Below are 14,085 nucleotides of genomic sequence, written 5' to 3'. Positions count from 1 at the left end.
AAAGAGACTGGGGCAAGAGAGAGAGAGAGACTGGGGCAAGAGAGAGAGAAAGAGAGAGAGAGACTGAGCAGAGAGAGAGGGAGACTGGGGCGAGAGAGAGAGAGAGAGACTGTGCTGAGAGAGAGAAAAGGTGCTGAGAGAGAGAGACTGGGGCGAGAGAGAGAAAAGGTGCTGAGAGAGAAAGACTGGGGTGAGAGAGAGAATGTGCTGAGAGAGAATAGGGCGAGAGAAAAAGTCTGGGGTGAGAAACATTAGGCCTTGTGAAAGGAGACAGAGGGAATTAAGACTATGCCAAGTGAGAAAGACTGGGGTGAGACAGAAACTCTGGGGCAAGAAGCGTATGGTCTTGTGAAAGGAGACAGAGCGAGAAAAAATTGGAAAGAGGGAGGAACTGTTAGGAGTGACAGAGAGAATCAAGGAATAGGGAAGAGAAAAGAAAGGCTGAGGGAATAGTGGATGTGGCTGAGAGGAGAGAAAGACAGACAAGGGAGGGAGTCAGAGAGAGAGAGAGACCTGGAGACCTGGAAACTCTGATTTAGTTTAAAAGCAGTGCCTCCATCTCCACAGGGTAACAATACTTGGATAAAGTGAGGACTGCAGATGCTGGAGATCAGAGTTCTAAAGTATGGTGCTGGAAAAGCACAGCCAGTCAGGCAGCATCCGAGGAGCAGGAGAGTCGACGTTTCGACCAAAAGCACTTCATCAGGATTTTCTGCCCTCCTGTCGACTCTCCTGCTCCTCGGATGCTGCCTGACTGGCTGTGCTTTTCCAGTACCACACTTTTTGACAGGGGCAACAATGATCATGTTAGAGACAAAGCCAGTGCTGCATGGAGAAGGTCAACAGAACAAAGTGATGTTGCTCAAGTTTGTCATTCACTGCGATTCAGAAATGGCCAACAATCAGCAACTAAACTGAAGTTCAAAATATCTCCCCTCATGGGCAATGAAGATGCACTTTCTCTCTATTATCAGTCAGCAACAATAAGTACAGAAAAAGCACATGTCTGATCTGAAAGAACTCTTGCAACTTGTTTCTCGCGGAGTCATTACACTTTATTGGATTACATGTCAAACACTCTCTGTTCTAGATGTGACCAGGGAAGAAAATAAAAAAAAAAGCGTTCAGACTTGCTTTTATTTTCAATCACTTTTCTCTGTTGGAGGACTTGAACTTTGTTTGGCATTTTGGCCCCAATTTGGTTTTGTCCCTCTTCATCCAGGAATCTGGCATTGCTCCTACTCCTGCTCCTGGACACCTCTAACAACGAACTGTGGAGCTTAGTATAGATCATTAAATGGGTATTCTGGGTGATCCTTCCACCTGCCGGGATGGAACAAAGACTGAGGGTTAAGGCAAGCCAATACATGTTAGTCTAGATTTGTTATTTGGTCAGTCTCAGCTGAGTGGCAACAAAGATGACATAGTTAACCTCCATGCCAGTGGTGTAGATAAAGGGATCATCAACTTACTACTAATGATTATGCAATTACTGCCATTGGGCAGTGTTGTTAGAGGATGAGATGAGCCTCTCTATTGAACAATAAGGCAGCAAATGGAACATCTCTTCCATGAGCCATCAGGGTTGGTGTGGAGGCTGCGTTCGATGTGGAAGGTCATGTTGCTGATAGGGATTAGGAAACTTACATCAAAAGCTCCACATATCGTTCGTTCCTGTTGAGGTTGCTAACTATTTTCATTTCTTCACTTGTCAAAGAAAAGTCAAAAATCTAAGGAAGAAGAGAAAAACAAAGGTTGAATTATGAGATCAAATTCAGGGGAAGAAAAGGAAAAAGGCAGCAAGTCAGACTCCCAAAGGAAATCATAATAAATCAGGCATAGCACTCAAAAAAGTCAACAATAATGAAGAAAATAATGACAGTGAAGAGCTACAACCATCTACCCCACTCCAGGTCCAGATGGTTTACATTCCAGGGTTGTTGAGAGCACTACAGGTGCCCTAACCTATAATCTTCCAATGTTCATCCAATGCATGATTATTCCAGTAGAAATGAAAGCATGTCACTCAGCTACTTAAGAACAGTGAAAGAGAAAACACAGGGGTTATAGACCAGTTAGCCCAACATGTAGATTTGAGTCTCCTAGATTTTTTTCAGGAGAGTTAGCGTGTATTTGTAATGGATAGATCATGCCTAATGAAGCTGATCATGTTGAAGATGTGACGAAAGTAGTGGATGGTGAAATGTCTATGGATCTTATTTTGATTAAGTTCAGCACATGTCTCAATAAAGAGAAAGAATGGTACCACCAAATCCTTTGAACCCTGGATATCGAGGGATATTCAGGATTGGATTCAGAGAAAAAGGGAGGTTTATTGCAAAAACCGAGGGCTGAAAACGGAGGAAGCCCTAGAGGATTATAGAATATGCAAGGAGGAACTTAAAAGGGAGATTAGGAGATATTAAAGTGGACTTGAAAGGATACTGGCAGGGAATACAATAAGGGGAAAAGGATAATGGGTTAAAGAGTAGGCTCCATTAAGAAGCAGAGTAGTAATTTGTGGAGCCAGAGGATGTAGGTAGGATTTGAAATGAATACTGTATGTCAGTGTTCACTCATGAGAGAGATGCCATGGGTGTAGAAACCAGGGATATGGTTTGTGATATAATTAAAGAAATTAGCATAGATAGAGAAGGCGGTTCTATGAATGGTCTGGCCGACTAAAAAATAGGTAATTCTCCAGGGCCAGATGAAATGTACACAACGTTTTAAGTGAGGCAGGGAAGAAATAGCTGGGACAGTTTCAAAAGTTTTTAATTCCTCTCTGGCCACAGGAGAGGTGCCAGAGGAGTGGGGAACAGCCAATGATTACTGTTACTCAAGAAGGGAACAAGGGATAAAGCAGGAAACTACAGGCTGGCCATTAAAATAGGGAAACAATTGGAAGCAATTCTGAGGGACAGGATCATTTGTAGATCAAGATCAGTCAGCATCGTTCTTTTAAAGGGTCATCATGTAAGATTAACGTGATTGAATTTCTTCTAGATGTGACCAGGTATATACTTGAGGACATTGCTTTTGATGTACTCTACTTGGACTTCAGAAAGACTTTTGATAAGGTCCCACATGGGAGACTGATAGCAAAGAAAGAGCCCTTGGGACACAAGGAAATTTGGCAAATTGGATCCACAATTGAGTTGACTATCAGGTTCCGGGCTGAAAATCTGTACCCAGCGGGATTTCACAGGGGTCAGTGTTAAGGCCTTTGTTATTTGCAGATCATATAACTTTAGAATCGAATGTAGGATGGTTGAGTCGTAAGTTTACAGATGATACAAAGGCTGGTGGTTTGATAAATCATAAGGACAATAACGTTAGAGTACAAAAAGATATAGATTGGCTGCTCAGATAGACTGATCAGTGGCAAATGGAATTCAATTTGAATAAATGTGAAGTGATGCACTTGGGGTTGTAAACACTTGGTGATGTAAGGAGAAACATTGTCACCCAGACGATGATGGGAATCTAGCACTCACTGCCTGAAAGGGTGTAAAGGCAGAAACCTTCATAACACTGAAGAAGTATTTAGATGTGCACTTGTGATGCCTAAGCCAAGAGCCAAGTGCTGGACTGGTTAGGTAGGCAAAAGTGAGGACTGCAGATGCTGGAAACCAGAGTCTAGATTAGAGTGGTGCTGGAAAAGCACAGCAGGTCAGGCAGCATCCGAGGAAAAGGAAAATTGATGTTTCGGGCAAAAGCCCTTCATCAGAAATGGAGCTCCATTCCTGATGAAGGGCTTTTGCCCGAAATGTCGATTTTCCTGCTCCTCGGATGCTGCCTGACCTGCTGTACTTTTCCAGCACCACTCTAATCTAGACTCTGGAATAGTTAGGTGGTTGTTTTGACTGGTGTGGGATGTAATCGGTCAAAGGGCCTTTTTTGGGTACTATAGACCTTTTTGATTCTATGACTCTAGAAGTGACTATTAAATAAAGATAAAGCCTGTGAAATTACTGTAAAGGAAGCAAAGTGTTGACTTGGTTTGGAAACTGGCTGAGGAACAGGAGACAGAGAATAAGAAAACAGGGTGATAATCCAGTGGACGGAGTGTTTTCAGTGGTGTCTTTGAAGAATCTGTTGTAGAGCCTTAAACGTTCAGATGGAATTTTTAAAAAATCACATATTCAAATGTGTTGATGATACAAAAATAAGTGGGATTGTGTGCAGTATAGTTGAAAACATAGAATGACAGAAATGCTGACAGTCTAAGTAATTAGATGAAACTCTTGTAAATGAATTAAGTACAGAATTCATCTTTGAACTGATAAGGACACAACAGAAGACTTCCAGAATGATGAAAAATGGAAATATTGAAGGTCGAAGGAAATGGAGGGGGGGTGGTGGTATCTGGTGCATTGACAATTAAAACCCTATGTTCAGATATACAGGACTTGAAATCAGAACAGGCTGTTTTTGAAAAGATATGGAGCCAAAAGATGATTGTGGATGTCACTTCAGTGATTGTTTGGATAGGACACCTGGAATGTCATATCTGAAATGACCAAAGGAGCATGAAATTACAATTTCTGTAAGGAGTAAGGTAAGGCAGGATAAATTGGACTGTGATCTCTTGTGGTTCCAGAGAAAATGAGGGCCAACTATTCTCAGCAAAAACCCATTGGCTCTGAATTGTGCAGAAATGCTTGTGTTTGCACTTTTCAGGAAAACACAAGGGATAAAAGCCAGTTTCATTTCAACCCTTGCTAATGTGCTTTGAGAGTCACTGCTGAGAAAATTTGTTTCACATACAAATGACAGGAAGTATTTCTGCTGAAGTAGAAAGCAGGCGAAACTGCTGTTGAAAGGAAACAAGACAAAGGCCTCTCAGCTGATCTGCAAAGCCAAGCATCCTCAGGAAGAATATTTTACCACAGGGGGAGACTAAAAAATCTCACAGGACTTGTAGTTAGGATGTCAACAAATATTGGGTGAACTGAGTCTGTATTCTGCAGAGTTTCAAATACAGAGAAGTAATCTCATTTAGTCATAGAGTTAAAGAAGTGGACAGTACGGAGAAAAAACCCTTTGGCGCATTAAGTCTGTGCCTGTCAAAACAATTATGTATTTTATTCATATTTTCCAGGACTTGACTCATAATCTTGTACACCTTGGTATTGCAAGTGCTCATCTAAATACTTCTTAAAATGTTATATGGGCTCAACCCCTATAACGCTTAAAGACAGTGAGTTACTGTTCATCCCTCCTCAGCAGAGAGTTAAGCGATTTAGGTTTAGCAATTTCCGATTTGGAACTGTTGAGTGATTGTCATGGTTCAGCATTACTATGTAAGGAATTGAGAGGGGCTATAGGCTGACTGAGCATGAGCAGCTCTAGGCACCTCGTCCCGTAGAAGGAGATGTTGGCTGGAGGGAAACCTGGAGTCCAGGGGTTAACCTATGAGGAAGGATTAAGTAAATAAGGGTTTAATTCCTTGGATTCAAATAAGGAAGAAATTATTGCAACAAAGTTGTCATGTCATTATGGAAAACAAATGAGTTAGATTGAGGCAAGGGCACAGAGTCAAAACTTAGTTCAAAATTTTCAAAGGTGAACTTAGAAAACACTGTTCATGCAAAGTGCAGACCAGGTTTTGTACTCTGCACTGTTTCTATATTATTTTCTGCTTTTTGATGTCTAGAGAATGCTACAATAACTCTTGCTATGTTCCTCTGGGCTTTGGGTATCTGTACTGCACAGTCAAGCTCCTCATAATGTAGAGTAAAATTTTCTCTATCCATTGTAGTCTGAACTCTTTATTTACATAGGGATATTAAAAACAGCTCTCTATTCTTCCAGAAATTCATGGGGTATCAATGTTCTCTCATGCTTAGGTTTAAGGGGCTGAATGACTGACTCCAGTCCTTCTGTTCCGAAAAGGAAAGGCTGAACCTATCGAGAATTCTTCACGAACAAGATCCCAAATCCGTGAAAATAGGATTGTGACTAATTAATCACAATTCACGAAAAACCTCATGTCAGAAAGTGGTTATAAGTATGTAACTTGTGACACAGTTGATATGAATATTACAGGATGCCTTTCATCGATGAGGGAGAAAGGAATTGGAGCTACTTTGAATGGCTGAGAGAAAGAGAGATGGCAGATGGCTCATGTGGAGCAGAGATAAGAGAATAGATCAGTCACACCTCAGTTAGCACTGCATCTAGATCCCAATGTTAAATACAATAAAACAACGTTGCAGCTTAGAGTAAAATAACTAAACAGGTCCGTACCTCAAAGTTTTGTTTGATACGCTCTGGGTTAAAACTTTTAGGAATGACAATAATGTTCCGCTGAAGCTGGAAACGCAGGGCCACCTGGGCACTGGTCTTCTTATATTTTGCTGCTATGGAGTTTAACACAGGGTCATCCAGCAGAGAGGGAATCTTAACGTTCACCCTGCAGATAAAGACAAGCTTGACACTGCAGCTTAAAGATTCCTCCCAAAGTGCATCCCTTCATGGTAAGTCATGTTGTTGGGTATAATTCCCCACTAATGATATTTTTTCCCCATTACCATTTTGTCGCCAAGAGTCAGGATGGGAATGGTTGTCAAGCTATTCAATGATTGAGGGTCACACAGCCAAATCTTCACTGGCTGTCAGCCCACACTCGCACTACCGAGAAGGGAGCTTTAGTTAACAATCAGTCCATAGAGAAAAAGCCAGTGCAGAATCTCAGACCATTTCACAGAGGCCTGTGGGAGATAGCTGTATTACCTTGACTGTAGTTAGTGAATACAGATTGAGCCAGTTAATTATAGATATTAAATATTTTAAAAGTGTAATCGCTGCCCTGTTGCAGGAAATACAGCACATAAAATGTCCACAGTAAGATCCCACAAACACCAAGGCGAAAAGCCGACTGGTAATCTGTTTTGGGTCAAATAAATATTGAGCAGCAATCCTGTGATGCAGTGATACTAATGTTACGGTTAGGGTGGCACGGTGGCTCAATGATTAGCACTGCTGCCTCACAGCTCCAGGGACCCAGGCTCGATTCCAGCCTCGTGAAACTGTCTGTGTGGGGTTTGCACATTCTTCCCGTGTCTGCGTGAGTTTGCTCTGGTTTCCTCCCACAATTGAAAGATGTGTAGATTAGGTGAATTGGCCATGCTAAGTTGCCTGTAGTGTTATGTGCCTTAGTCAGGGGTAAATATGGGAAATGGATCTCGGTGGGTTACTCTTCGGAGGGTTGGTGTGGACTTGTTGGACCGAAGGGCCTGTTTCCACACTGTAGGGAATCTAATCAACTGTTACATCTGGGCCAGAAACTTTAGGTTCAAGATCCACTTCAGGAATTCCTGATTCCTGATGAAGGGCTTTGCCTGAAATGTTGATTTTCCTGCTCCTCGGATGCTGCCTGACCTGCTGTGCTTTCCCAGCACCACTCTGATCTAAACACCACTTCAGGAATTGTTGACTACAGGAGGCATCCCTCACAAATTGATCATCTTTTTTTTATTTAGCCTATTTTTCTAATCAATCTGCTTAGAGGTGTTATTACAAACCTCTGGAGCAGATGGGGCTTGAATACAGGCCTCCTGGTTCAGAGGAAGGACACTACCAATGTGCCACAAGAGGGTGCTCAAGTTGATCATCAATTTGCAAATCCCGTCTTGGCTGTAACAAGTTGCCAGTTAAAGGTAGTTATTGCTTGATCAGCTTTCTTGCTCAAAATAAAGAAAAATAATGAGATTCCTGTCTCTCCCCCAACTCCATTTTGATTTAGTCCCTTCCCATTTTCCCTACACCACACATCTCCCCCACCCTCCCAACCTTTGATGGTTTGCATTGCCAAGTATGGCCTTTGTGAGTAATATTAAACTGGCTACAGGGGTGTATTTACTGGTGGCAATTAATAGTTAAAACAAAAGGTAAAAGAAAAGTCATGGTGATTTTGGTGGTGGGAAGTTGCTCAGTTGGGTACAATAGCACTTCTTGCTAAAACAAAAAAGGAAATAGGAATAAGAATCAGCTCCCTGTTTTACCAAAACCCTGAACAAGCTAGGTGTTGAGAAATCTCAACGTGGAGGTGAGAGGAGGTACCTGGTGACTAGTTATGTAGAGCCTTTCCAATTCTGTTTAAGATTACTGAGGGAATACAGGACTGCTATACAGGCCACCCCAGCAATTAGCATTGAGATGCTGCTTTACAGGGTGCCTTGTGCACAGGGATTGGACTAGACTGACCTCAGGGCTGCCTGCTTGTTCTCTTCATGCTTTCTCAACAATATCCTACCTGCCTGCTCACAGTATCCTTCCTTCCCTGCGGGTGGCCACACAGCCTGTCCTGCTGTCCTTTGTCAAAGAGGATGGACATCTTGCTATGCGGCAGTCTGCTATGTCAATCACATACCCACTCCCTGTGGCAGCAGCTTACACCATAAACACATTGAGCTAGCAACAAGCCGGGCTGCTCTCAAAGTCTAAGGGTAGTAGTCCTCACCGAAGACCATGGAGGTACCCATCTGTCACGGGGCCCCCTGGCAAACTGAGTCAAGGTCAGTCTCCAAAACTAGTCCAGGGGATTGGTCATAGTGTCCGGTTGGAGTGTTCTCATTCAGACACTGCAGTCCAGGGAGTAGATAAAGTCAGCCTGGGGCTTAGGGTTAACACAGTCAGGAAGATATGCAGCAACCATGCAGGGATCAGACTAGATGATTAGATTACTTACAGTGTGGAAACAGGCCCTTCGGCCCAACAAGTCCACACCGACCCTCCGAAGAGCAACCCACCCAGACTCATTCCCCTACACCTAACACTACGGACAATTTAGCATGGCTAATTCACCTAACCTGCATATCTTTGGACTGTGGGAGGAAACCAGAGCACCCGGAGGAAACTCACGCAGACCTGGGGAGAATGTGCAAACTCCACACAGACAGTTGTCTGAGGTGGGAATTGAACCCGGGTCTCTGGTGCTTTGAGGCTGCAGTGCTAACCACTGAGCCACCGCGCCGCCCTGGGTACCTGTTCTCTGGGACTGTCCACTTCAGCTGCTCAAAGGGTGGGCTACTGTCAGTCCATCAGGACCAACCAGAGAAACGTAGGGAAAGGAAACTGGGGATGAAACGTATGGGGATGGGGGAGGGAGGGGTCACTGCTACAGGAAGGAGACTTGAGAACATATTCATTGGGAGTGGGGACTGCCATCCAGGGAAAGTGGCAGGCTGTTGCTGGGCAGGTGCTGTCTGATGGCACTGACACCTTCCATCACCTTACTAATGATCAAGAGGAGACTGATGGGGTGGTAATTGTCTGGATTGGATTTGTCTTGGTTTTTATGTACATGATATACCTGGGCAATTTTCCACATTGTCAGTTAGATGCCAGTGTTGTAAATTAACTGGAGCAGCTTGGCTCGGTGAGCAGAAAGTTTTGGAGCACAGCTCATCAGTACTATTGCTGAAATGTTGTCCGGGCCAATAGTCTTTGCAGAATCCACTGTCTCCAACTGTTTCTTGATATCAGTTTCCTAGGCTGCCTTGATTCCCTGCAATTTGTGGCAGTTCCACAACAGAAGCTGTTTCCCTAAGCTTGCACTCATCCCTGGAACAGTTGGATAACAAGGACACCTACATCAGATTCCTACTCATCAACTACAGCTCTAGCTTCAACATCATTATCCCCTCCAGACTGATCCCAAAACTCCGAGACCCCTAGGTCTTGACCCCACCCTCTGCAACTGGATTCTCAGTTTCCTGGCCCTTAGCCTGCAATCAGTGAAGATAGACAACAGCACCTCCTTTGCGATAACAGTGAACACTGGAGCCCGCAAGGATGCGTTCACAGCCTACTGTACTCCTCACACACCTACAACTGTGTTGCCAAATTCCGAAGGAACACCATCTACAAGTTTGCTGCCAACATCACTGTGGTAGGATGGATATCAAACAACAATTTACATTTACACAAATGGAGCAGAGGTTAAGAGGGTTGAGAGCGTCAAGTTCCAAGGAGTGACGATAACAGACAAACTGTCCTGGACTTCCCAAGAAGGTGCAACAATGTTGCTCCTTCATCAGGCGGCTCAAGAAATTTGGCATGTCTATAAGGACTCTCACCATGCACCATGGAAAGCATACTATCCAGGTACATACTGGCTAGGGCTGTAAGAAACTACAGAAGGTGGTGTGCACAGCCCAGACTCCATTTACATATCTCATTGCCGCAGAAAAGCTGCCAACATCATCAAAGACCCATCCCACCCTGTAATGCTCTCCTATTCTGACAGGCAGAAGATACAAAAACTTAATCACATGCACCAGCAGGAACAAGAACTGCTTCTTCCCTGCCATTATTAGGCTGATGAATGGACTGTCTAACTTCAAATAATGCTGACCTTGTTAATGTTGATCTTGCCTCGGGTACATCCTGTGTGGTGTAACCTGTATGCCTTGCTCTGTCCAAGTTTTCTTTCACCCTATGACCTATACTGCTCACAAACAAAGCTTTTCACTGTGCTTAGGCACACATAACAATAAATTAAATCAATCAATACTACATAGAGTGAATCAAATTGGTTGAAGACTGCTATCTGTCATGCTAGGAATTACTGGAGGAAGGCCAAGATGGATCATCCACTAGACACTTGTGGCTAAAGACTGTTGTGAAAGCTTCAGCCTTATTTTTTGCACTAATGTGCTGAGTTCTTTCACCATTAAGAATGGGGATATCTGAGGAGCCTCCTCCTCCAGTGAGTTGTTTAATTCTCCACCACCATTCATGAGTGGATGTGGCAGGACTGCAGGGTTTTGATCTGATCCATGATTGTAGAATCACTTAGCTCTGTCGATCACTTGCTGCTGATGCTGTTCGGCATGCAGGTAGTCCTTTTTGAGATATCAACCTGGTGAAGCTACCATTTTTCATAATACCTGGTGCTGCTCCTGGCATGCTGTCTGCACTCTCCATTGAACCAGGGCTGATCTCCTGGCTTGACGGTAATGGTTGAGTGGGGGATATGCTGGACCATGAAATTGCAGATTATGCTGGAGGACAATTCTGCTGCTGTTGATGGCCCACAATGCCTCATGGATGCCCACTCTTGAGTTGCTAGATCAGTTTGAAGTCTGTCCCATTTAGCACGGTGATAGTGCCACATAACAGAATGGAAGATATTCTCATTGTGAAGGCGGGACTTTGCCTGCACAGGATTGTGTGGTGGACAATGTTACTAATACTGTCATGGACATCAGCTGCTGGCAGTTAGTCAGGATGAGGTCAAGTATATTTCTTCATCTTGTTGGTTCTCTCACCACCTGCAGACTCAGTATCGCAGCAATGTCCTTTCGGACCCATCCAGGACACGAGGGGCAATGTTTTTATACAGACAGTGATTTATCTGTGGAATGAACTTCCAGAGGAAGTAATGAGTGCAGGAATAGTTAAAAGGCATTTGGATAAGTGCATGAATAAGAAAGGTTTGGAGGGATATGGAACAAGCGCAGGCAGGATGGACTCGTTCAATTTAGGATTATGATCGGCATGGACTGAAGGGTCTGTTTTCGTGCTGTATGACTCTGAATCTACACTGCTTCTGTGCTGCTCTTGTTGATGGACATTGAAGTCTCCCAATAGCAGTATATTTTGTGCCCTTGCCACTCTGTGTTGTATCATCAACCATGGGGAGGATGGTGGTAATCAGCAGATTTCCTTACCCATGTCTAACCTGAGGCCATGAGACTTGGGTTGAGGACTCCTAAAGCAACTCCCTCCCTGCTGTATACTGCTGTGCCAGCAGCTCTACTGGCTCTGTCCTAGCAATGGGACAGGACATCGAGTCATACAGCATGGAAACAAACTCTTCTGTCCAACTCGACCACACTGACCCGACATCCCAATCTGACCCAGTCCCATTTGTCAGCATTTGGCCCATATCCCTCTCAACCCTTCCTAACCATATACCATCCAGATGCCTTTTAAATGTTGTAATTGTACTAACCTCCACTATTTCCACTGGCAATTTGTTCCATACACACACCACCCTCAGGTCCTTTTTAAATCTTCCCCATCTCACCTTAAACCTATACCCTCTAGATCTGGACTCCCCCACCTTGGGGAAAAGACCTTGGATATTCACTCTATCCATGCCCTCATGATTTTATAAACCTCTATAAGGTCACCCCTCAGCCTTACATTCCAGAGAAAAAAAGCCCCAGCCTACACACCCTCTCCCTATTGCTGAAATGTTCCAGTATCAGCAACATCCTTGTATGTCTTTTCTGTACTCTCTCTCAAGCTTAACAACATCTGTCCTACAGAAATCCACACAGTACAGGTATTCTAAAAGTGGCCTACCCAGTGCCCTGTTAAGCCTCAACATAACATCTCAACTCCTACACTCAATGCACTGACCAATGAAGGCAAATGTGCCAAATGTCTTCTTCACCACCCTGATATGGTACTTGTTCAAGACACCCACTCTCTTGTGCCTGCCTAGGTATTCTGCCTGCATGGTGATAGATAAGTCTGCCACTGCTAAAATACCAGAAGGTTGAGGTCTTTAATTGTTCACATATAATGCAAAATTGGCCTTTGGGCAGGAGCCATCACAGGAAAATGGAAACACCACCTCTCATCGTCACACCCTCATCCCCCTCCCATCCCTCTCCACTATCCTGCCCTCACACAAGGGGAATGGTTAATGCTGGAATTATGCACCGTTTACCAAGATGGCAGCACTTGCATGGTAGGGATGTTGGGACTCCTGAACCTGCACGAACCAAGCCATCTACATCCTTCTCTCTCTTCCTCCTCTTCTGCCTTCATCTTTCCCTTTACTTTTCTTGATCTTCTGACATCATGGGGCATACGGATCAGTTGTCAGCAGCAGTGCCTGGATTGAGGACCCCTGGTTTCAGTAGACCTGGAGCCTGAACTCAGGAACTCGGTGGGCTATCAGCTGTAGAGTTTGGTGTGGAATGGAGGCAAAGCCTGATGCAGTCTGGGGGATTGAAGGCAAGGCCCAGAGTGGCATGGAGGCTTATAAGGGGTACGGGGAGAAAGTGGGAGAATGTGGTTGAAAAACTTATCAGCCATGATTGAATGGCAGAGAAGACTCGATGGGCTGAATGGCCTAAATTCTGCTCTTTGTCTAATGGTCTTATGGTCTAATGGAGGTGAGATTCCAGCATGGCAAGGCCTGGCTAGGACTGGGGGGAATCGTGTGGCGTGGACTGGAGTAAGGCCTGGCATGGTCTGAGGGCGAGGCCTGGCGGAGTCTATGATGAGGCTGGCTGTGGGCTGGAGGTGAGACCTAGCATGGTCTGGAGGCTCGGCTCGGCTCGGCTCGGTGTGGTCTGGGGTCGAGACCTGCCACAGTCTAAGGCAAGGCCCCGCATGGTTTTGAAGGAAGGCCCAGCGCAGTCTGGAAGTGAGGCCTGGCACAGACTGGAAGCAAGGCCTGGCACAGACTGGAGGTGAGGCCTGGCGGGGTGTGCTTGAAGGGACTGTAATAGTGAATGTTTTATTTCTTTATTTTTCTAATTTAATCCTAAGATTAGACATCTATGTGCCTAAGATGGCATGGTAAGTGACAACTTTGTGAACTTTTCACTGCACTCATTTGACTGCATGTGACAATTAAGCTAATTCTAATTCTATTTCTAGAAGGGAGTCAGTATCTCGGAGAGTTAGCGAGGTAAACCGTAAGCAGGTTACTTACCAGAGGGAATCCCGACAGGTTCCCAGGGGGCTGTAGCCCACGATGACAATTCCATGGGAGTCGCAAATCTCCTTGAACTTAGGCTGGGTAAAATATGGATGACATTCAATCTGAGCAGAAGAAAGATTAAAAAGTGAACATTGCTGTCATTTTTGACCAGTAGACAGCCAAGGATGACCATAGATTCATAAAGAGAGAGAAAATAAAACATCAGAGTCAATGAGTCATTGGTCATAGTGATCTACAGTAAAGAAAAAAGCCCATTGTGCACACACCAATCAAAGACAACCACCTAACCAGCCCATTCCCATTTTCCAACACTTAGCCCAGAACCTTGTATGCTTTGTGAAAGTGACATCAAAATACTTCTTAAATGAGGGACGAATAAAACAAAAGAG

General features: G+C 44.3%; 1 protein-coding gene across 2 annotated transcripts in view; it reads right to left on the bottom strand.

Annotated features, from left to right (window-relative positions):
• Nucleotides 1-1,033: 1,033 nt before the first annotated feature.
• The window catches only part of LOC122559455 (aldo-keto reductase family 1 member D1-like), a 29,598-nt gene continuing 16,546 nt past the window's right edge, over nt 1,034-14,085 (bottom strand). For both annotated transcript variants that reach the window (XM_043708909.1, XM_043708908.1), the window contains 4 exons: nt 13,688-13,797; nt 6,253-6,418; nt 1,648-1,730; nt 1,034-1,323 (listed from right to left, as the gene is read on the bottom strand). In XM_043708909.1, the coding sequence (XP_043564844.1) occupies nt 1,281-1,323; nt 1,648-1,730; nt 6,253-6,418; nt 13,688-13,797 (402 nt within the window). In that variant the 3' untranslated portion in view covers nt 1,034-1,280. The remainder of the gene's footprint in view (nt 1,324-1,647; nt 1,731-6,252; nt 6,419-13,687; nt 13,798-14,085) is intronic.

Source organism: Chiloscyllium plagiosum, chromosome 19 (genome assembly GCF_004010195.1).
Source record: "Chiloscyllium plagiosum isolate BGI_BamShark_2017 chromosome 19, ASM401019v2, whole genome shotgun sequence".
NCBI lineage: Eukaryota > Metazoa > Chordata > Chondrichthyes > Orectolobiformes > Hemiscylliidae > Chiloscyllium > Chiloscyllium plagiosum.
The sequence above is the reverse complement of the archived record's forward strand: the minus strand, read 5'-3'. Positions and strand labels throughout refer to the sequence as shown.